We start from the raw sequence: 24,016 nt of genomic DNA on the forward strand, positions 1-24,016 counted from the left end.
AATTATGAACACCATTCTTCTTAACTATGATACTTTGCTTATTCAAAGCCAAGAAAAACGTAGTCTGAACAACAGAGATATCCAGTGATTAGTCTGTATCTCTAGTCAAAAACAAAGGTGACAGTTTGGGTTTAATATGACTATTTGGTCACCATCCAGTTTGTCCTAAGAATTAAGCTAACTGGGTTGTTATAGGTTTGGTTTTAACCAACCAACCACTCTGTTCTCTTACAATTCTTCAGGTTCTGCTTTATGCTACAATAAAGTTGCTAATGGCCTATGTTCTTTCTCAAGTGTTTTCTTTATGCCTCAACATTTGGCCTATCCAGGTTCCCCCGGATCTCCAGAATGAAGTGCTGATCAGCCTGTTAGAGACCGATCCCGATGTGGTGGACTATTTACTCAGAAGAAAGGCTTCCCAATCCTCGTGAGTACCCCAATTTCTAAAGCCACTTGGGGATTTTTACTTCCATTTCTAAAGAATTGTAAGGGTTTCTCTATGCATGATGACTTGAAGTGGAATTGTGGCGACTTTCTGGCACAGCCAATCAGTCTACCTAACTGGAAATTGCTTCGGTTTTACCAATCCACACATTGAATTAGAAACTGCTTCACAGGAATTTTTTTTTCATTTTCATTTTTGGCTTTTTCCTAGTCCCTTGCGGTCCTTTTGACTGTGTTTACCAGAAGAAAAAAAAAAACACTAAATCACTGGTAAGAAACGCAAGGTTCTGACTAGGACACACATCAGTGATTCTACTTCCAGAATTCTGATAACTGTTTTTATGGCCCCATAAAGCTGAGCCTGCAGGTACCTGACATGTGTAATTTACCAGCACAAGTGACGCATTACCAAACCACAAGACAGGCCTCAGTCGAGGCCTAGGTGCCCATTTGAAATTAGAGGTTGGCACCCTCTTGACTCCCCTGCCCTTTATAGCTAGCATCCTTTTGATAAAAATACACGTTGGCCTCTACATACACCTATGGCTGCAATGAATAAAATGTAAGCCATGCTGTAGGCTATGGTTTGCCACCATTTTTACCCTCAAAAGAGGAGCACTGAATTTTTGCATTAGTCCGATTCTATGATTAATTGCAATCACGTGGTATGGAGGCAGAGTGTGTGGGGCTACTGAGCACTTGGTATTCCAGTTAAGAGGATAATATTGCATCATTACCAGGAGCAATATTGCCACCATGGCATCAAGTCTTACATTTGTGACCAAAAAAGTTGTTATTATCCTCTCATGAAAATGTCATTTACGTTGTGCTTTCAATCTACTGACTTTCAACAATTCTAAGATACATTTCCCCCAATGTTTTATCAACTCTGAGGTTGAGATTAACCTCATAATTAATGGTATGTCCTAATTTAATTCATAACATTTTTTCTTTCTTAACCATATATAAAATAATACTATGTCTTATTCAATGACATCTTAGGCACATTAAAACACATCAAATTGTTCCTTTATATTGATGCCATATTTGATGTGTTAATTTTCACTTAAAACTATTTGAGATATAAAAATATTATATTCTTTAGAGAAATTTGGTAAAAAGGAACTCTATATTGTTCAGGCCTCCTTCTTTCCTGGGTCATTACATTAATAGCACTGCTAAATTCAGCTTCACTCCATTTCCTGCAGAGCAGGGAAGAATTTTTAATTGGCTCAACCTTTCAGATGTACTTTTGAAAATCCATCTCTATGCCAATAATTATCAGGCTAAATTCAGGTTCAAGTAAGACATTCTGCCTGGATTCAAACACCACGAGCCACAAGTGAATGAAAGTATTCTTAAATTATATAAATGGGCTGGCATTTCGTGGTCTTGCTTTTCATATCAGATAATTAGGTTCACTTAAATTTTTCCTAGATTTTTAACTGTCATCAAGGTAGAAGTTCTAAATTAAAATAACAAATGGCTTTTTTGCATAGTATAATTTACATCACCAGAATTTTAATGAACTCACTTATTTCTCTCCCCTGTGCAAAATAAAAATAATAATAAAAATAAAAGCAGACATGTTGGCACTTTTATGTGTGATTCATCCATTAGGCTGCATTTATAACATTTCATGGGGGTACTACTCTGTGGGAAAGCTGGAAAATGCACCTTAAAAATATTGATTTTGACTTGCCACACTTCTGTTTTTATATGGCATTTGGGTGTATAAAAACATTGAACTTTAAAGAACGAACGATTGGTAATAGTTATCTTATGTGGGTGTCAAGTATGTTTTTCACATATAAATGCCAGGAAGTAAACCTTTCTTTTTCACTCTTAGGAAAAGGGCAAAGTGTACATATTAGGCCCATCCCAAGCTGTATAATCATTTAGCCTTTTCTTTCTGCTATCCCTGTGAGAATCAGAATTGTAAGGTCTAAGCAAGCTGACCCTAGACCAAGATGTTAGGTGAGTGTCATGTCACGGCTTCAAGGAAAGGGAAGCGAGCTCATGGAAGCTCTGTAGATATCAGAGACTAGCATTATCAAACAGAAAACATTTTTAAAAGACTTTCTCAGTCAGGAGGAGAAAAGAGTGTGTGTTTGTTTGTTTGTTTCTTCTAGAAACAAACAAAAGAACAACCCAGAAGGTTGATAATGATGTCATATAGTAAAAATACATAAATTAATAAATTTATTTTTATTTTTAATGGCCTTTTGAGGCTTGTGAGTCCTAACCCTCAAGCTGTAGGTAGTCTGTTCATGCCTTAAATGAGTGCTTTTCAAACTTTGCTGTGCATAGCAATCACTAGGAGATCTCATTAAAATGCTGTTTGTGAACCAGTAGGTCTGGGGGAGGGAGTCTGAGAAATTGCGCTTCTCTCAAGCTCCCAGATGATCCTGTGATGCTGCTGGTCTGTGATCCACACTTTAAGGAGTGAAAGCTTCAAATATCAAGGCATATTCTTGACTTTAAGAGCTTGCAGACTTGTTGATGGAGTCCTAAGAGGGTAAAAATAACAGGAGGTGTGTGATTAAGTATGTCACGGAGTACAAAACAATATGTGCTGGTCTGCTGGTTCTCAGATTTGTCTGCCCAATGTGAATCACCTGGGCAGCTTGGCAAAGTATGCCTGCACACCACCCCTAGAAATTCTGACCCCTTTGTTCTGGGGTGCAGTTGGGACATTGGGATTTTTAAAAGCTCTCCATGAGATTCTATTGAGCAGCCAGGGGTAAGAATCTCCACAATAGATACTACATATTTACTCTCACTGTGGGTGATTTTTGACATTAAAATGGGGTCTTTGTGTTAACAAGGGAAGGGAACCAATACTACAGACCTTAAATCCATGATAAGGATGGATTATAGTGGTGACAAATAACAGTACCCCAGTTGCCAGGTAGTGTTGGCTACATTGGTTATGTCAATTATCCACCAATAGCGCACCCCTGTGTAGTATAACATGCTGTTTATGAGTTTGGGATCCAGAGTCAGATCGCCTAAGTTCAAATTTTATTTTCACTCCTATTAGCTGTGGGATCTTACATAAATAAATTCATCTCTCTCTGTTTCAGTTTCCTCATCTGTAAACTACAGATAAAAACTTTATAGAGTTATGCCATTAAAATAGTTAGTGTTTTTAATAAATGTCAATGTTTGCTATCACATTACTTAGCATTTTACCATTTTTAATGTACAATAGTTCTTTTGTATTTAATCTTTATTGTATTTTTCTATTACCTTTTAGTCCCCTTATGCTCCCCCTCCCCCCAGCAATTACCACCCTGCTGTCTATGTCCATGAGTCCTTTTTCCTTTTTGCTCAATTCTCCCACCCCCTCACGTCCCCCACCACACACTAGCTGTCATCCTGCTCACCATTTTCTTTATCTACAACTACTTACCAAAGACTTTGGCATCACTAGATTTTTACCCTGCTACCCCATGAGATAGCAACCTATGAAGGCAATATGGCACAAGTGAGATCTCATTCACATAAGATGTAGGTCATGCCTAAATGCAAAACCTGCTTGTATATGCCTGATCTAATTGGCATCAAGATAATGTCACTGGTTCTGCAACAGAGGGGTTGAGGGTAAAAAGTCACTGAGGTGAGGCAACAATCCGCTCACTCTAGGCCAGGTAGAGTTCACAAGGGACTGGAAGGGATCACACATTTGCATGGAAGGAGGGAAGAGGACCTACTCAAGGCATGGCATCATGGGAATGGTCCAAATCTTGTTTTGGAGACTTTATGTCTTCAAAAGGTTGAGAGTTAGGGTATAAAAGGTAAGAATTAAAAGGATTTGTGGAAAGACAACAGAGTGCCAAGCAACTGTAACTTCTAAAATGACCACCTGAAGTGTGGTGATACATGGTCCCCCTCTCATATTCTCTTTTGATCCTTTGTTATTTCTCCCCCCACCCCCGAAGCTTCTGGTTTTTGCCATCAGTTCACATACCTAAAAAAGGCTTTAGATCTGCGTGCCCCATGTGGAAACTGTACAAAATTTTATTTGGACTGGAAAAGTAAATTTTCAAAAGAGTGTAGAACCAAGAAAAAAACATATTTATTATAACTTCTGTCTTGAAAGATCAAACATTTAGTGATACTTAGAAAGTTAATGTTTTGTTTTGCTGTGAGTCTTTCTCTTCTTTACGCAACAAGAGAATTGGGGGAGTGAAAGGGGGAATCATTATTTATTCTTGTGCTTGTCTACTTACATTTTTGTCTTTAACCACAACAGAATGCCAAAGGGAGAGGAGAAGAGATTTATATTACTAACAATGCGAGACTTTATGTTTTTAAATGGCTTGTCTAGTATATTTCTTGGAATTATATGCCCTTTTCTTCAAAGATACTTAAAATAAACTGCCTTCCTTTGATTTAGGGATGTAAGGAAGTAGGAAATGAGAATAGAAGTTAAATCAAAGAGGCCAAGGTACATTGAATGCAGGCATTTGCAACAGAACAAAGGTGTCATAGCAGAACTGGGACCAGAGTGAGCAGAGGAAAGCAGGCACTCTCCTAGGTGCAAAATTTAAGGATATGCCACAAAATTCAGTCATCAAAATAAACAACATTGAAATGTAGTATTTTGAAAATCAAAGTTATTATGGACAAAATATCAAAAAAATGTCAAAGCCTAGTGCCAGGTGAAACCAACCATACTAGATCCTAAAGCAAAAGGTGCCCCTGGATTTAATGAAAGCAAGTCATTGATAATGTTTTGCAAATGCATTTCTTTATCTTATTTTCAAGTGAGAGAATTGCTCTGTTTGACAATTTGTCTGGACCACGTGCCAATCTTAAATAATTTTAATTAATTTAACCCAAATTAAAATAACAAAATTCTGTTTGGGCATAAATAAAGCTTTTAAACTTAATATAATTTGTAAGTCCTAATATGCCTATTTTTCAAGTTTTCAATATTTTTCAATTGCTTCAATGTTCTTGGAAACATTAATCATTAAAAATTTACATAAAACCACATATACTTATATGGTATACAGAGCTAAATAGAGCATTTTCCCTACTGTATTCTGAAAACAAAATCAGAATAAAACAAATTTAACTGTATTTGGGGAGAAGGATGATATGGATGAACCAAATATTTTACTATATACTTTTTGCATTTCATTGTATTTAATGGTGTTTAGCCTTCACAAAGTTCTTACTGAATTTGTCCCCAAAATAACAAAACCAGTGACCAGCCAATGAGGACCATGGATGAAGGCCCATAGTTGTCTCAAAGGATAAAATTTTCAGAACTGCAAAGTAATTGTTTTATTGAATTGGATATCCCTCCAGCAGAGTAATAACTTTACCTTCTTCATGATGGAGGAGCATTGGATCTTCTCATAATGTAAAGGCATCCCATTTAAATTATCAAATAAATATTTATTTTAATCTTTCAATGATTGTCATTAAAAAGGTGTTTTTCCACAAACCATGGGATGTTACAAGATAAACTATAATTTCTGTTTTTCTTTTTCTAAGATTTATAAAAATAAAAACAATTATTAGGCAATTTTCAGGGGAGATAAGAAATGAAACTTTACCAGTATAATATGACAGCAGTAAATCCTATTGACTGGCAGTAGCTGGTGACTTCAACTGTCATTCTGTTCCATCCATTGGAAGTTATTAGCATTAACCACACACACACATGCACACACACACACACTCCATTCCAGAAAGCCTTTACAGCCAGATAATTATATGAAAAACATATATGGAGTAGGGAATTCCATAATGAAAAATTCCCAAAAGTATAAATGTACCTTCTATAGAAAGGCAATTCAAGACGAAGAAAGAATTTATCACATCACCTCTTTCTTCCAACACCTTTATTGTGATTCACAGATTCTTTATAAACTAGCAAAATATTAATTGGAAGATGCTTTATCGGGCATACTAGAAATCAAATTAATTAGGTCAGTATTGCTTTTTCTTCACCTGTCATAAATGCTTCCATATGCCAGGCTATTAGGAAGGACTTAATACAAGCTAAAAATGGTGCGACGTATTTCACCAAAGCCATGGGCAAATTCTAATGTTCAGGTTACTGTTTCATCTCCTGGTAAGGAGTTTGAATCCATGTCATCTTTCTTTGGGGGATAGGGTGCCTTTGTTCTTAGGATTCTGCAGAACTGAGTATGATTAATGTGAAAGTCTCCCATAAATCCGGAGCTGCTGTGGCAGTGGATTCCTTTCCCAGTACAATTAATAGCGTCTGAGATGGTTATGTGTTTTGAGTTCCAGCAGACTGAAGTTTATCAGTTCAACCACTGAGCCAAGAATGAAACCAATGCAAGTTTGAAATCTGCAAGGATGTTTCTCACTGGGACAGTTTAGCAAGGAGCTGAGCTGGCCACATCTGGTGATTGAACCAGAGTTTTCCCTTTATCCACAGAACAAGTTCTGTGCCTCCGGCCACAATGCAGGCCTGCCCACAGTATCCTACCAACGTGTTCACACCCTGACCTGGAAGGACCAGCTAAGGGTGAGAAAGTGATCTGCTCTCCATATCCATCTCATGCTTATTTGGTTAGCTGAGACTAGCCATGCATGCTGTGGATGGTCCTGGGGTTTTCAGCTCTCATGAGGAATTCATCCATTCATGGAAGCAAACCCATGTTAATTGGCAACATATCCAACCAACATGCCCAACCTCTAATCCATTAAATTCCAAGACATAGAAAGAGAGGCCAGTATATGCTTTTAAACTATTTTTCAGCTAGTGAATCACTGGTTAAATATTTTATATAAATAAATACATAAATATTTTATTGCTTTTACTTGGAGCACTGAAGTTAAATTTGTCTCCATACAGTTGGATCGTCTTAGGGGCAAATTTTGGAGAAGACCTTGGTGAGCGCTTATCTTATTTTTCAGAGATACCCAAAGAGGGGTCCTGGACTTGTTTCCAATAGATTTCATGATAAAACAATGAAATGACACTAAAATTTCTTAAAATTCTGAACTGCCTATGTTGTAGTAAGAGTCCTGAGGGATGAATAAAATAGTTTTGTTCATTGGTGGGCTTTCGTGTGAAAAGACAAGTCTCAGAGTGAGTGTTCTTAGGCAAATTTGACCACCACCTTACTGAGCTCTGCTGAAAAAATAAAATGATAGGTAGGAAATACTTTAAACATTTAAAAGGGCCATCAACTCTAAGTATGAAATATAACATTTTACTATTGATTTTTGATAACATTAAATGCTACATATCAGATACATTTTAGAACAGTCTTAACCCTTCTTGCCTCTACTGCTAGGAAGACATGTTACTTAGTCCCCTCTTTGTCTCTTTCACTCCTCTCTAAGCTGTGGTCAGGAACAAGGAGAGTTATTCACAAGAGCTTAGTACAATGCCTGCTGCATAATGAACTTCATATAAACATCAACTTTCAGTCCTACCGTAGGCCAAGGAGTTATTTCATATAAAGTATATGTCACAAGCTGCTTGTCATATGTACCCAGACTATATCCCTTTCCATTTTCAAGATACTATGGGTGTCTGGGAAAAGAAGATACCACCTCTCACTGGATGGCCCCATCAGTCTGTGTCCCTGGGCACTCTGAAGAGGTTCATGGCCTGTGCCAACTGTGAGATACCTCATCTCCCTCTACCTCCAGGGATTAGCTTTAGCCACTTTCCCCAGTTTTTCTTTTGACTGAGGCCCCCACTCTGGTCACTTTGTTGGCTTGACTTAGGTGAATGAACCAGAAGAGTAGAGAAGGGCAGATTGGCATCTCCTGCCCCCTCTCACCTTAACGTGTTCTGATTGATAACTAAACTCCATTAAGTTATCTGGACCCTGGTGACTGGAGCTCACTGGTATGGGTACACTGTCGCTCTTTTACTCAGCTGTGGCCCCAACTACCTCAAGGTCAGGACCACATTTACCTCCACTGCCAGCCAGTCTGGAGGTTTGTCGTTTCCCTCCTTTTTCAACTTAGTAGATCCTTAGCCCACTGTTACATCTGTGGCTTAATGAAAGGAGGTAGTTTGATATCAGAGGTTCTCAAATTTCCTGTGCATGAAAACTACCTGTGGTGCTTTTTAAAATACAGTTTGCTAGCCTCATGCCCAGAGATTCCCTTTCAGTAGGCAAAGCTAGCTTCATGGGCTGCAACCTCTGCAGTCACACAGGACCCCACACTCAAGAGAACCTAATGATTGGCTTAATGATTTGCTGTCACTGTCTTGAAATTCTTGATTTTTTTCTTGTTGACACTATTACAAATGTCCCCCATGTTCTCCTTTGCTCCCCTCCACCCAGCACCCCCCAGCCTTCACCATGTTGTTTCTGTGTTTATCGGGGCTCTGTATGTTGATTTTGCTCTGGGTCCTATCTATTACAGCCAGTCCTAAGGGTGGAGGTATTAAGCTGAGCAGAGAGAAAGAAAGAGAGAGGGAAAGGGAGAGAGGAGAGAAGAGAGAGGAGAGAGAAAGTGAGAAAGAAATGAAGGAAGGAAGGGAGAAAGGAAGGAAAGATCATGGACACAGACAATAGTATTTCAATTGTCAGAGGGAAGGTGGTAGGGTGAGGTGGAAGAGGGTATGGGGGTGATAAATAGTGATGGAAGGGCCCTGGCTGGTGTGGCTCAGTGGACTAAGCACCAGACTGCAAACCAAAGGGTTCAATTCCCAGTCAGGGCACATGTCTGGGCTGCGGGCCAGGTCCCCAGTAGGGGACGCGGGAAGGGCAGCCACGTATTGATGTTTCTTTCCTTCTCTTTCTCTCTCCCTTCCCCTCTCTCTAAAAATAAATAAATAACACCTTTAAAAAACGAATGATGGAAGGAGTCTTGACTTGGGGTGGTGAATGCACAATACAATATATAGATAATGTATTATACAATAGTATACCAGAAACCTATATAATTTTATTAACCAATGTCACCCCAATGAATTCAATAAACTAAAAATAAAAATAATAGCCAGCCTTGTCAGTAGGTCCAGAATGGAGCTTTGAGAATCCAACAAGTTCCTGGGTATGGTGGATGCTGCTGAGGGGAACCACTGACTGAGATTCTGCAGAGTCAGCCCAAAGAACAGAGGAAAGGGACAGTGGCTCCACCTTCTCCCTCTCACCTCTGCTTGATGAAATCCAATCATCCATGAAAATGGAGGAAGAGTGTGGCCATTTCCATTACTTTTGTTATTATTGTTCTTGTTTTATTATGTTTTATTTTAACCAAAGTAAATGTTCTTGTGAAGCATGGTGCCCTTTCAGTTCCCCCAACAACTAATGGGGCTATGATTTCCCTGTCTATTAGTCCAAAAAACAATGTATTGAAACAGCTTGAAAAAATATGTAAAGTGGAAGGATATTGTGGTAAGTAACTTGAGAAACTAGGGACAGGAAAATAATGGAAAGAGTGAGAAAATAAGATGTAGTTGGGATGTGAAAAAACACCCAGTACACCAACTGGAGTGGAGCCGCAATGCCTCAGAGCCTTTTGGCAGCCATTACAGAGAGAGATACATTATTACATGGTGCATCTAAATAGCCTACTTGCTTGATAGATACCCAAATGTCCCTAGTACTGAGATTTGAAAGGAACTTCCTTCATAGAGTATATTTCTTTAAGCACTTAACTGTTGGCTGAATCTGCAATTTGGAGTATTTTGTTGAATGTACTTTCTTCTACAGGTTTTATAAAACAGATGAGGAAGACATGAGACAAAACTAAGGGGTTCTCCATGAGCTAAAATATGACCTTTCCAAAATTCTTCTTCCAATGTGGGGGGCCAAAAGGTGTTTGTAGCTCTGATAGTTATTGTGTTTTGGTAATAAATTGACTCGACTCTCTTGAAAACACCCCATAAAATAAGGCTTCATGTACCCACTGATTCTTACTGAGGAGACATAAGACAATTTCATTAATGAGTAGAAAAAATGTCAACTAAACAAGCAAAAAATGAAATTAGTTCGTAATATACTTTCTAGCCTTGGTCAGAACCTAGAACCCTAATTCTGAGCTGAGCTTCATGTAGCTACCAATTCAATGCATTTGATTTTTTTTTCATTTTCATGGTAAAGTTTCCTCAACCAGAGCTGAGCCCATGATAAGTACAGTTGTTTTGTTTTCTGTTCCCTCTATCAGAATTAAGGAGACTTTTCCCCCTTTGATTAGATATGGAGGATAAATCAATGTATCCCCCACTTTCCAGCAGAAGTAGTAAAAGCTCCTTTTAGTTTTTCTTCATTCATCAGAGGCCTAAAGTTTCTGGAAAATCACTGTCATGGCTGTTCTCTGGCTCTTTCCTGTCAGATTATTTGTCATCAGTTTAAAGAGGAGGCAAAGGAAGGACTTATTTATTCCATGTGGGTAAGATAGTCCCTCAACAAAAGTGCTTCAGGCCCTGGCTGCCTCAGTGACCAGTGAGGCATGTCACATACTGAGATGCTTTTCTCCTGGATACTGACCCATTCTGGGGACCCAAGAAGAAGCAAGACCCCTGTAAGCACCCTTCCTCTGAGCTGCATGCAAAACCTTTTGATTGGGAAAGGATTACTCAGGCATGTGTTTACTTTCTTTAAGATCATAGAGGATTTGTTTTTGAAAAATCAGACCAAAAGAAATCAAAGACTAGTAAAGAGAAGTGAAATGTAGGGGTGGGGAACACCCCCCACACTTCAAAAGCAGGTTCTGGAACTTCTAATCAATCTGTGATCATTTCCCTTTAAGATGTCAGGGCCACTTTTGAGGAAGGTAGAAAATACAGATGTTCACAGGTAAGACTTCCAACACTCTTTTCACACTCCCGACATTATCATTTTCTTGTGCCATTCACATTTTCACTGCTGTTTCTGTTGCTGTGACAAATCATGCACATAAACATGTAATTGATGTGCTAATTAGTATGTTTTATATCAATTTGTAAAAGAACTTGTGCCTTGTTGAATCACTTTAGATGCATTTAAATGCAATGTACACTAATTATGGTCATATATTTGTCCTCTCAGCCACATTAGACATGAAACTATTCCCACCAGTAGCATCATCATTATCATCATTGTCAGAGGAAGGATGGATTTACTTACACTAAGCATTTGAGTGGGGGAAGAAAAGTTGTCCATGAAGCCATAATGAACATCATATAAAGTTTTAATTATAGTGTATCTGAATTATTTTAATTCAAGATACTGAGTAAAGTAAAAGATTTGTCAACCAGTTTTCTTTACTTAACAAATAGTGAGCATCAGACTTTAATTTTATTTATTTATTTAACAGCTGCAAAGGTATATGTATACACATACAAACTCATATATATACTGGATTTTATAAAGTCTGAGGTATGTTTTTCCAAATAGCCTCAGGAGCTTTAGCCCCACAGGGAATACACATTTCAGTTGCTACCACAAACGGAGTAAGTCTTCAACACTACACTAAAATCTGGGCCATTTTCCATCGACTTCGAGGCATGATCCAGTATCTAGTATCCAGAATCTCATTTGACTGAATAGTATCCCATGACCAGAAAGAATCACAATGATATATAAATAATTCTAAAATACTCACTATAATCAATGTAATAAATTGGTTGGTATTACTTTAATTTAAAAATATGAATATTTAGTTAATAGATTTCCTAAATACAGGATCATTGATGGTTGGTACATGTACTAAATTAAATGCTGTATTTTAAAGATATCATGTGAATCCCAAGTTATTTTTTGTTAAATTAAGTGTCTTAAATGCCCTGGATATATCCTGGCAAGTTCAGCCTATTTCTAAATTTCATGTTTAATTATCATTTTAATCAAATATACACAATCTTCTGATTTGCCTGTGTTTATGAGTGCACACTCCTATACATACAGCCATAAATATGGTTGGTTGGTAAAAATAATGGCAATTCAGTCTTTTGGGGTTTTTTTTTCATTGCTTTATAATCAACGCACAGGGGTGACGGTTTTTCTTTTTGCACGTATGTATAACTCCCCAGTTTGACCATGACTCAGTTCTCTTTGCAGCCACTTTTAACTGTCTTTGTAAAACCTTTCTCCGAATCATATTTCCTACAGGATGTCAGTTTCTTTTAAAATCCAATGAGTACATTTTGTTCTTCTTGCCCCAAACCGAAACGCCTTTTCTCTTTGACAAAAAGTTTCTGTTTCTTTCCGATACTTTGAACTTCTTTTACTCTTTTCATAGTTCTTGAGCAATCTTCCATAGGTGTTCAGACTTTAACTTTGAGTTGAAAACAGTTTAATCCAACAGGCATTTCAGCGAGTCACATTGGAGAAGACAGGGATCCATCTCCAGTTCATCCTTCCCCCTCCCTTCTTCATACATTTCAGTAACATTTGTTGCGTTTTACTGCCCTCTGCTGGCTGTTTTATGGAAACGCTTTCACTGTATTGATGTAAGTTTTGGAACATTGCTCAAAAGTCTTTTTGTTTGTTTCAGCCATGCATTCTATTCCTGTCATTTGTGTAACGGTCACATTGTTTGAATATGGTCGTTGATTGTTAGCATACTCACACACCTCTATGTCTCCTTGTTCCAGAAGCCCTGACATGCTGCAGTCGGAAGTTTCCTTTTCCATGGGAGGAAGGCACTCATCCACAGACTCCAACAAGGCCTCCAGCGGAGACCTCTCCCCTTATGACAACAACTCCCCAGTGCTGTCCGAACGTTCCCTGCTGGCTATGCAAGAGAACACGGCTCCGGAGGGCTTGGAGAAGCTTTACAAAGGACCAGAGCAGTATACGCTGGTGGGCCACTTGCCATCTTTGAAGTCAAGGGAGAGTTCTCCTGGACCAAGGCTTAGCAAAGGTAACTATAGCCACATGGGCCCTGGCCAAATCAGTAACTCTGACTGCATGTGGCATGTGGCCTTAGGAACGTCTCTTTATCCCCTTCCTGGGTTTATGTTTCTGTGATTCAGTGAGCATTTACTGAATACCTGCTCCAAATCTTCTCTCTAAGAAGAGGAAGGTGAGGTGAGGCCAGTCGTTGTCCTGGGGGGTCCCTGCGGACTAAGATGCCTGAGAAGCATTCTCATGCTGAGAGAGAGAGAGACTAATGTTCCCAGTTGATTCTTTTCCTCCCAGCATCCCAGGATGTGTGTTCCAGCCAGTGAATTTGGGTGCATATTTGCTAGTCTAAGATGTCATCCTATTATTGCTGTTACTTTTATAAAGAGAACAAGCTGAACCTACTATATAACAAGACATCATGTTCCAGAAAGAACATAATGTTAGTCTCCAGGGAGATTAACATTTTTAGGCAGAATAAGGGTGTCGTGGTAAATGCATTTGGGAAATGGCGTCTCTATAGTACAATTTGTCAAACTCTTAAGTGCTAATGGTTGAATTTCCGCAGTCAGAAGGATGGTGTGGTTTGCCGCTTTTCCCACGTTTATTTGACCACTGATTTGACCACTGAATGTTTGCTTGTGTTCTTTCCCTCCACAGAGTAATTCCTTGGGGTCAGGACTCAGCAGGACACTCTTTGAGTAATAATTAGAAGACACAGTACAAATTTTTTGCTACTTTATCTTAAAGTTCTAATTTAATCCCAAGAGCCACTCTGGAAGGGCTCTGTGTGTTTTTTAAATGACAGCATCTTTATTTTATTTTCCAAATATACATGTCAAAAATATTTTTTTAAGTTTTCAGTGAAAGGAATAGTCCATGTTTCCATCAGGCATTATATTTATTTTTAAAATGTGAAACTTTATTTTCCTACTCCTTGTTCATATGCATACATAACTCTATATATTTGTTTTCCCAGTATAACTACTTGTGAAGTAAGCTTACTTTACTTAAAATCCTATTATTCATTTTTCATTTTGCTAACATTTTTCATGGCTACAATATATTTCCATTAAATAGATGTATCATGGATTTTAATTATTCCCTGTCTGATGTGTATAACTGATCTCTAATTTTAATTTTTTAAATTACTAGCAGGTTTTTTATATGTAATATTCTCTGCAGCAGCCACAAAAAAGGCAATCTGAAGACAACTTTGATGTTATGAGAGGCATAGCATATTTGGGTTTGTAAATACGGATTCAAAGTAATATTTTTGGACACATTCACACCTGGAAAGCTTGATTTTTCCTCCCAGGGTCAGTATCTATGCTATGCAGTTTTTTAGCAAGTGGGCTAAGATACACATGGGCTGTAACTTCTTGGCAGATAGAGTAGGCATCCATCAGCTCTCTCCATCCATTTAATATTTTGGCAAACTCTAACACTGTAGTTCTTAATTTTGCCCCCAGGGTACATATGGCAATGTCTGGGGACATTTTGGTTGTCACAACTTGGGAAGGGGTTGCTACTGGTATCTGGTGGGGAGAGGTAGGGACTGCTGCCCAGGACAATGCCCAGAACAGCTCCTCTCACAACAAAGAATGATCCTCCCCCGTGTCACTAGTGCCAAGGGGGAGAATTCCTGTCTAATCTGTATCTTTCTCCCTGGAGATAATTTTCTCTGGAGTGAACTAGACGGGGATAGCGTTGGTACCAATGACAAGAGCACTAGAGTTATAGTGCATGACCTGCTCTGCCACCTTCAACCCACAGGGCCGTAAGTGAGTGACTGAGCTTTTTGGAGTCCCATTTCTTCCTCCTATGAAAACTAAGACAGATAGCACTATTAATTCCTAGGGCTTAACTAGCTAATCTATGTAAAGCCCTTAACAGAGAACTTGGCAGGTAATAAATGCTTGATGATACTTTCTACGTAACCCTGTATGCACTTCTTACCCACTCCTTCCACTATTTGCCAACCTGTAAAACGGACTCAGGGGCATCTCCTTGGGATTGAGAGCATACACATGCATTGTGGGATACAGGGAAGCTTCCATTACACATTTGCTTCTAGAAATAGTAACTATGATCACATCAGAGGATTGCAATGAGGATTAAATGAGATGATGAGGACACCTAAAATAGTGCTTTATTCTGTAAGTATTTCTAGATGGACTAAGGGAATGTATAAATGAAAGCGTGCAGAAATTAATCTATTGATTGCAGTAGCCCAGTATTCCTGAGGCTAGTACGAGATATAGGAAAGATAATTGCTCCTCTATCTCTCTGTTAATGTGGTCAGAGATGTTGCCGCTCATCACCATTGTATTCATCTCCTATTGCTGCTGTAACAAATGGCCACACACTTAGTGATTTAAAGTTCTATACAGATTTATTATGGTTCTGGACATCAAATGTCTAAAATAGGTCTGCAGAGCTGTGTTCCTTCTGGAGGCTTCATGGGAGAATGTGTTCCCTTGCCTCTTTCACCTTCTAGAGGCTACCTGCATTCCTTACCTCATGGCCCCTTCCCCCACCCTCAAAGCCATCATGTCTCCTCTTCTCTCCTGCCTCCCTTTTATAAGGTGATAAGGACGAATATCCTTGTGGTGATATTACGTCCACCTAGATAATCCAGGATCATCGCCTCAATATTCGTAATTTAATCACACCTGCAAAAATCCCTCTTAAATATAACATCTCTACAGGTTCTAGGGAATCATGACATGGACATCTTTGGGGGTCCTTATTCTCTCTACCACAATGGTAAAAAGCCCTTTTGTAAATCCCAAATGGAATAAGCCTTCTGAAAGACAGATACCTCTCATAGTCTGTTTTGTGTCCATCGTGATGTAAATATAGTACTTTGCAAAGAAGAGATGTTATACAGAAATACGTGTGTATTGATTTTTGCTCTTCAGTTTTCATTGTGAACCACATACCTTTTTATTACATTTTTCCTAGATATGTCAGAGGAACCTTTCAATATCTGGGGAACTTGGCATTCCACATTAAAAAGTGGATCCAAAGACCCAGGAATGACAGGTGAGCCCTTATTTTTTTTAAGAGTGTTTATTACATTTGTTTTTAAAATTAATTTCTTTTAATTTTTGCCTTCTTGTTACCACATTATGTGCTTATCAAAAGTTATTTGGAAAATGCTGGAAGTACAAGGGAAAGGATAAAGTTATACTTAGCTTTTCCACCAAAATATGTCCGTTTGTGACTATATCTCATTTTATTTCCTTTGTCACAGTTTTTAAACATGGCTAAAATCATTCTGTCTATGTAACTTTATATTATTTAACTGCTCTTTGCCAGTTATTTTCCATTACTATTGGTAAGGGCCACCTAGTATTTCAGAGTGCATATTCGTAGTTTTCAGCCCAATGCTTGGACAATTGGGTTGTTTCCATTTCTTTGTTGTTTTTGTACTAATTTATGCTTGTCAGGAACTCATTTTCTGTACTTTTTAAAAATGTTAAGTTATTATTAGGGTCACAGAATTGCAGAAAAGCAGTTATAAATCCCGAATAAGGAAGCATGTCAAACATTATGAACCTTTCCAAGATTTCAGAGGTATAGTCACTTCCTGTTCCCTGTAGGATGCTTGAGTTTCTTCTCGGCACGCCGCAGATGGCAGCAGTATCTCACTGCACTGCCCATGTCTTTTTAATGTCATTGCTATTGCAAGTCATTGGGTTTGCATTTTTGCTCATTTAAAAAACAAAATTGTATTAATTTAAAAAATTTATTGGGGGTGACATTGGTTAATAACATGATACAAGTTTCAGGTGTACAATTGTATAATACATCATCTGTATATCATATTGTGTGCTCGGCACCCAGAATCTAGTCTCTCTCTGTCACCATATATTTGACCCCTTTACCCTCTTTGACCTTCCCCTACCCCTTTTCCCCTCTGGTAACCACCATACTGGTGTCTGTCTCTGAGTTTGTTTTGTTTCTTCATTTTCTGCGTTCTGTTTTATATCCCACATAAGTGAAATTATATGTTTCTTGACCTTTTCCATCTGATTGATTTTGCTTGACATTCTCAGGATATTGTCAGGATCCATCCATGTTGTCACAAATGGCAGTATTTCATCCTTATGGCTGAGTAGTATGCCATTGTATTATTTTAATTTTCATTTATTTCTTATCAGCATTTTCAGTTTTTCTACTAATTAACTGAATGTTCCCTCATTGAATTATCATTTATATCATTGGCTGTTTATGTATGCTGATATTTGTAATTGATTGTTATGAACTCTTGCTATAATAAAGATATTACCCCTTTGTCCATATTGTTTGCCACTTACATTATTTCTTGCACTTTTTTCCACTTTAGATATCAAGAATGTTTTTAGGTTTCGCATAAATAAGTCTATTAGTATCTTTTTGTGAATTCTTTCACAAGATTAATCTCTACTTAAGCATTGGATAGTCATCTATGTACTTTTTGCTTTCATAGTATTTTATTCTTTAAACCTTAATTCTTTAATCCATCTGAAGTATATATTAATATATAGCATGAAGTGTGTAAATGATTTTATTTATCGTTCTATATATATATATATATATATATATATATGTATTCATATTCCCATTCTCATTGTTTTGTAATGCCTCCCATATTATATTTAAAGCACAGTGCATTTTTTATTTAATAGCCTTTAATGCAATGGACTTTAATGATGATCCAGTCTCTAGCTATTTATCTCATCATATCCTATGAAGGGCTTCACTGTCTTTCCTCCCAATGATCAACTCTTCTGAAGTGTTCTGCTTCATTTTCCTTCTGCTGTTTCAACTCTGAGCTGTCCCTGTCTAAATGCATACCTCCCCCTCGTTCCTGAAAATGATCTTGGTTTTTTTGTCTTTGCCTACTTTTTAAGACATGAGAAGACATGGAAGTTCCGTAGGAAAAAGGCACTCTGGGGACATAAGCCCCAAGAACTCCTTGGGAAATACACTGTTTCACTCTTCCATCAGTTTTCTGAAGCAAATTACATCACTTGGGGAAGGCCAAATACTATAGTAACCAGCCCCTAAATGGTAGTGACTTAACCTGCTGATTTCTCCCTCACATCACAGTTCAATGTGGGTTGTGCAGGGTGAGGAGGGGTGGGAGTGCTCTGTTCCACATGTGGCTCTCTGTCCTCAGAGGCTTCATTGTCTCCCATGGTTTCTCTATCCTGGGCTAGTAGCTGTGCCAGGGCGAGGAGGGGGATGTGGCAACAGAGACTACGATTTTCTTTATTAGACTAGGCCTAGAAATAGTTCACATCACATCTCTTCATATTCATTGGTCAGACCTCCTTTGTGTGGCCCTTCTAACTGGAAAAGAGGATGGGAAATGTCATCCAGAAGGAAAGGGGAGGATGTGTGAACAAAGACCCAGGCTTTCCCACAGTGCTGGTGATAGACTATACACACCAGCTGCTGTGTTCATTATCTGCTGGCGTGAAATGGGCATTTTTGATTCCATTCATTTATTCTGACAGCTTTTATTGACATGGTAGAAACATGAAAACATTATTATTCGTGTTTCCTCTGGACTGCAAATTGCACTGAACAGGAATGGAACAGAGAAGAATTCCTAGCCAGGTAGACGGGGCATTTTCTGAAACATTAATTAGTGACAAAGATTGTTTAATCTCATTTGCTAGCTAACCTGTTAGTGTCTGGCCATCTGTATTTGCAGTTGCTGCAGGAATTGTGTCAGTAATGGAAAAGTGTTTGTCATTTCTCTTCCTAGGAAGTCTTTTACTTGGGTAGCAGCAGCTAAGAGAATCCTGTGCTTTTGCAGTTTTCAAAACTGGCAGTGGGAAGGAAATAACAGGACATCCCAACAGGGACTCTGTAAACTAATTGCATTTCTTGCCTTTCTCTCTGGCTTCCAGGTTCCTATGGAGACATTTTTGAAAGCAGCTCCCTAAGACCGGGGCCATGCTCCCTTTCTCAAGGGAACCTGTCCCTAAATTGGCCTCGGTGGCAGGGGAGCCCCACAGAACTGGACAGTGGTATGCAGGTCATTCGGAGGACTCGGACCACAGCCACTGTTGCAGAATGCCGAGGCCACCCTCCTGTGTCCCGAGTCTGCAGTACGCCCCACATCCAGAGCAGCAGCAGGAGACCAGAGGTGGCCACACCAGGGCCAGAGCAGTATTTGACTCTGAGCAGTGCCAAAGACCTCACTGAGAGCCAGCTGGATGTGGCCCGGCTGCAGAGCCGAGCCAAGCCTCTGCACCAGAGACCTCGAGAGAGTGTGAGGCATGACAACAGGCCTCCTCCTCCGTATCCTGGTCTGGGAAAGCAAGCTTTAGCATTGGCCCACCAGCCAGCAGAGCCACCATTGTGGAGGCGTCAGAGGCCAGAAGAAAGCTCAGGATCAGCTTTGGAAGAGGGAAGCCAAACAGCCGAGCGGGAGCGTCCGGCTGCCCAGCCAAAATTGAGCAGTGCCTGCTCCAGCCCCGCCAGCAATCAGAACAGTAAGGCCTTGGGTGAGCCCAACTGGCTTGATTGGCAGAGAGAGCGGTGGCAGATCTGGGAGCTCTTGTCCACTGACAACCCTGATGCCCTCCCGGAAACACTGGTATGAGCCCACACCCAGCTTGAGCCCTCACATCCCAACAGCCTTCTTTCACTCGGTCGGGAAAAAATTTGGCGTTGGACAATTGGACACTTACTTTTCTTCTTTTACACTTCAAATAACAACACAAGAGGAACCCAATTCACTTAAAGATATACAGCACTAGTACCCTCACCTAACCTTATAATAAGATTCTATTGCATAGCCAGCTTAGGGAAATACAAAAACATAAATGGATGGCAGTCTCTATTATAAAAACTACTTATATTGGCTTTAATATTAAACTCTTGCTTTAGTATAGCTTAGTTGTATTTAATGTGTCTTCAGTTTTGACTCTTGTATATTCTGTAACAGATTATGTATGATAATCATATATGATATAGTCACAGAAAACAAAAGGAACCATCTTTTAATCACTTCACTTATAACTAAGCAAAGAGATTCTATAGAATGTTCTGTGTTATGCACAAGCAGGTTTCTGTGCTTTTGTCATAGCTTTTTAAGAGGGACAGTCCTTCCTTCAATTATTAAGGAAAAAAAAACACTAACAAAACAAAATAAAACAGAATATAAGAAGCCATATTTTTATATAGTGATGAGATACAAAAAAACATAGTCACTGATTGCCTTTTCATATTGAATATGTTTTAAAGAAAATATTAAATTTGATATGTTATGGAGTATATTTTTGGAATCTGTTTAGAAAGGATTCAGTTAATCAAACAGGAGAAAGGCCGTGCCTGACAAAGAAAGTAATTAAGAAATTGTCTTTCCCATTTTAGGTCAAATTCAATTTTATATAGACCATATATAATATATATTTATAATGTGTGATTTTTATGTATTTTACAAACCCACAAACTGGAATCCCACTATCAAGTGATTAAGAGTCTAAATAGAATATTCAAATTAGAGAACATGGTTTTTTCCTTTAGCCCCATAACCAGTATTAACCAAATTATATACAATGCTTTGGAAGTAAATCATATTTGGAAAAGAACTACAGCTTTGTATTTACATTGTACCAAAGGCTGAGGAATGTTTTCTTCAGTAATTTTGTGTGTAGTGTAAAATACTCCTACCGTGTACTTCAGTATTTAGTTTTTCAACTGCAAAACTATTTTTGACCAGCAGGTGGCGATTCGCTTCAGTATTTTATGTGATTTTTTTTTCACTTCATAAGGGAATGTGTATCATAGAAAAACAATTTTTTTTATAAAATATGCTATTCTTAATTTTCATGTTGGCAATGACATTTTCAGTGGTGTTTCTTAAAATCCTGTCTTGTGCCATGATGAATAAAAAGTTGAGCAAAGAGCATTGTTTCTTGGTGTTAATGTCAATGAATGAACTCACATCCCATTCCATACATACAGCACATTATCCACACCCCCCAGTGCAATAAAAATGGCTGTACTATACACATGCAACTAAGGAGTTGGTAAAATATGGTGGCTTGGGGACATCAACATGGTGACACTGATGAATTTACAAACTTATAGTTATTTGTTACAACTGAAGGAAGGCTGTTAGCCACTCACTTGAAACTCAGTTGCCAATGAGGAAGTGGTTTGCTATAGGATGGGAATCAGGGCTCTTACCTGCTAGACAGGTATTGCCCAACTGAATTCCTGTAAGTTACATATGCCTATAGGCCTTAGATGCTTAATTTGCTTCAGGGTGGAAATAATGAAGCCTAGAGCAGATCTACTTTCCTTATTGGGGGAATGATTGGGAGATCTTCAGGCTCTGCCATTGGATCCAGCACCTCCACCACTGGCTGGGACTCGGGAAGAATTTACCTGTTGGCTTCTGGTTCTTTCTGGCCACCCAGAAGCAGCCAAAAATTGTAAACAAGACCCAGAGCAAACACTGCTTAATTATGAATTAAGCAAACACTGCTTAATTGTGGCACAGGTTGCTTTTCTGTGCCACCTACTCTCCTCCTTCTCCTGCTGACCCTGTTTCCTAGGCTTTGAATTTGACCATGCTCTGGCCAGTTCTTTCCCTCCATTCTAGACCAGACTGGCTGATATACAGGACCCTCTTCCCACCAGTTTCTTGCCCTAACAGCCCTATTTTTAAAAACTTCCAGACCAAATGGCACTGAGGTTGACATCTGTGTCACAAGAGATAACAAAAGGTGTGTCCATCTGTTAATAGTCAGAACCACGATAGCCAGTCTAGAAAACAGGGCTCAGAGCATTTTTAAATAATTAAATTGTATGTGAATGCATGTAATGAACAATAGCCACTCTTCTTTTCTTTTTGTGTGGTTTAAGCCCAGTGGCTTTAGCTTACTGAGTAAAAGCTAGTTTCTTAGATGCCTTTACCACATGAAAAATAAGCTGTATTAAAGCACACACACAAGACCCAAGAACATGAGTGGAAACTGAAGTCATTTCTAACACCTTGTAAATTATATAATACCTGATGAGAAAAAAATAAAACTCCAACTACTTCAGGTTGGACAAACCATTTAACAGGCTGTTCAAGTCCCTCATTCCTGTGAGCAAAGAGATCTTACAAGCGAGAAGACAGCGACAATATGCTGTGGCTGTCTCTGCATCTAGGAATTCTCAATTGTTGCTCTGTGTCTCTGGCAATGGGGCCAGAACGATGATGGCAGAAATGGCCAAATATGAATTTGTCTTGATCCATCTAAGTAGCTATTAACATACGTTTGTTGTGGTTTTTTATTTAAAAAATCTTATACCAGTGGAGTTTTTGCAAATTGAGGAAATTTCTAAATAAGCTCAGCTTGCTTCTTTTCTTATGCACATTTTAATACACATCTGCTTGGCAGAAAAACAGCATGAGCATTAAATAGAAGGAGATGTTAGAACAAAGTCCAGGCCTGTGGTGTATATCAACTGATAAGCAAACTGAGAAGAAAGGAAATGACTGAAGAAGAGTCACACAGAGATTAAAACAAGACAACATCTTGACTGTACGGAATTTTAAAGCAGAACTAAATCAGCAGCAAATGTTCTTCAAGAGAAAAAAAAATACAAACCAAAGGAAAATTCCATTAAAGATTGGAATTCTTCCCACATAATCAAGGTGACTGATGGTGTCGTGGAGATGTTGAACTGCAGACAGTGGTCTCTGGGGTGTGGCCCCCTGGCCTGGCATGGCCTGCAATTCACCAAGGCACATGCAACACAAGTCCCAACTGAAGGTCCCAGGGGATCACAGAAAGGCCGGAAGATTCTCTCAATTCAGTCAATGTCAGCCTAGAGGGACCAACTCCTCCCACTTATTAATAAAAGCCCCATGACTCTCCTCATTTTCTAGATGTCACAAAGGACTCAGAATGGCATCAAATGAGTAGTCCATGATCACACAGCTAGGAGACGGCAGAACCAATATTTGGCAACAGGCCATCCAACTGTGGCAGCCTGCCATCTGGATAATTCGGAGCAGAATGAACAAAGCTTTGTGGTCCTTGGAGCTGGGAGCTCTCTCATGAAGGAAAGGGACTCAGCTGAACCTTCCCCAGGGGAGGGCCCATGCCTGTGGGATGACCACAGCTTCACCGGAGCACTTGGAGGCTCCGCCATCCCCACCCCCTGCCTACTTCCCACTGAGAAAGAGAAATAGAAGCTAAAAGTAACAAAGACCCAGAGTAAATCTGATTTGGGGGGAGTTTTGGATAGCAAAGCCATGGGATGAGAAATGGATACAATTTAGTAATTGAACTTTCCTAGATGAATTATAATGAATAATTTTACCATCCACATATCTATTAATTATAATTAGTTGCACCTAATTATAGTTCAGCATTGTCTTAAGATTTCCCTTTATTTCAAACAGCTACAACAGGCCCCCTAACTTTCTTGGATAAAGGGGTTGGTTGATTCATTCATCCACTCATTTACCCAACCAGTATTTACCAGGGGCTCCTGTGCCGGGTTCTGGAGTTACAAGGACAGAGAAGACAATCCAGATCTGCCTTTGAGGACTCCTCAGTTGAGAAAATGATCACTCCTGTGACCTGCACTATGAGGATGGCAGCAGATACTGCAAAGTGCCACGTGCAGATGCAACAAATACTTGTATCCCAGTGGCTGGTACCTAGCAGGCAATCTGTAAATCATTGAATAAATAAATCAGAACATGAATCTTTCCTTCCCTCTTATATTCACCCACCTACCCCCATTCCATCCATCCATCCATCCAT

The 24,016-nt window shown here is 39.0% G+C and overlaps 1 protein-coding gene across 3 annotated transcripts in view; it reads left to right on the forward strand.

Moving 5' to 3' along the window:
- Nucleotides 1-21,142, forward strand: part of ARHGAP6 (Rho GTPase activating protein 6) — a 480,213-nt gene extending 459,071 nt beyond the window's left edge. For 2 of the 3 annotated variants that reach the window (XM_037055564.1, XM_037055566.1), the window contains exons 10-13: nt 330-427; nt 12,986-13,254; nt 16,203-16,283; nt 19,145-21,142. In XM_037055564.1, coding sequence (XP_036911459.1) covers nt 330-427; nt 12,986-13,254; nt 16,203-16,283; nt 19,145-19,842 — 1,146 coding nt within the window. In that variant the 3' untranslated portion in view covers nt 19,843-21,142. The remainder of the gene's footprint in view (nt 1-329; nt 428-12,985; nt 13,255-16,202; nt 16,284-19,144) is intronic. The other variant, XM_037055565.1, reaches the window with a different exon arrangement.
- The last annotated feature ends 2,874 nt before the right edge of the window (nt 21,143-24,016 follow it).

The sequence above is a fragment of the Sturnira hondurensis genome, unplaced genomic scaffold (genome assembly GCF_014824575.4).
Source record: "Sturnira hondurensis isolate 20B ecotype Veracruz unplaced genomic scaffold, ASM1482457v3 Scaffold0008710, whole genome shotgun sequence".
NCBI classification, from domain to species: domain Eukaryota; kingdom Metazoa; phylum Chordata; class Mammalia; order Chiroptera; family Phyllostomidae; genus Sturnira; species Sturnira hondurensis.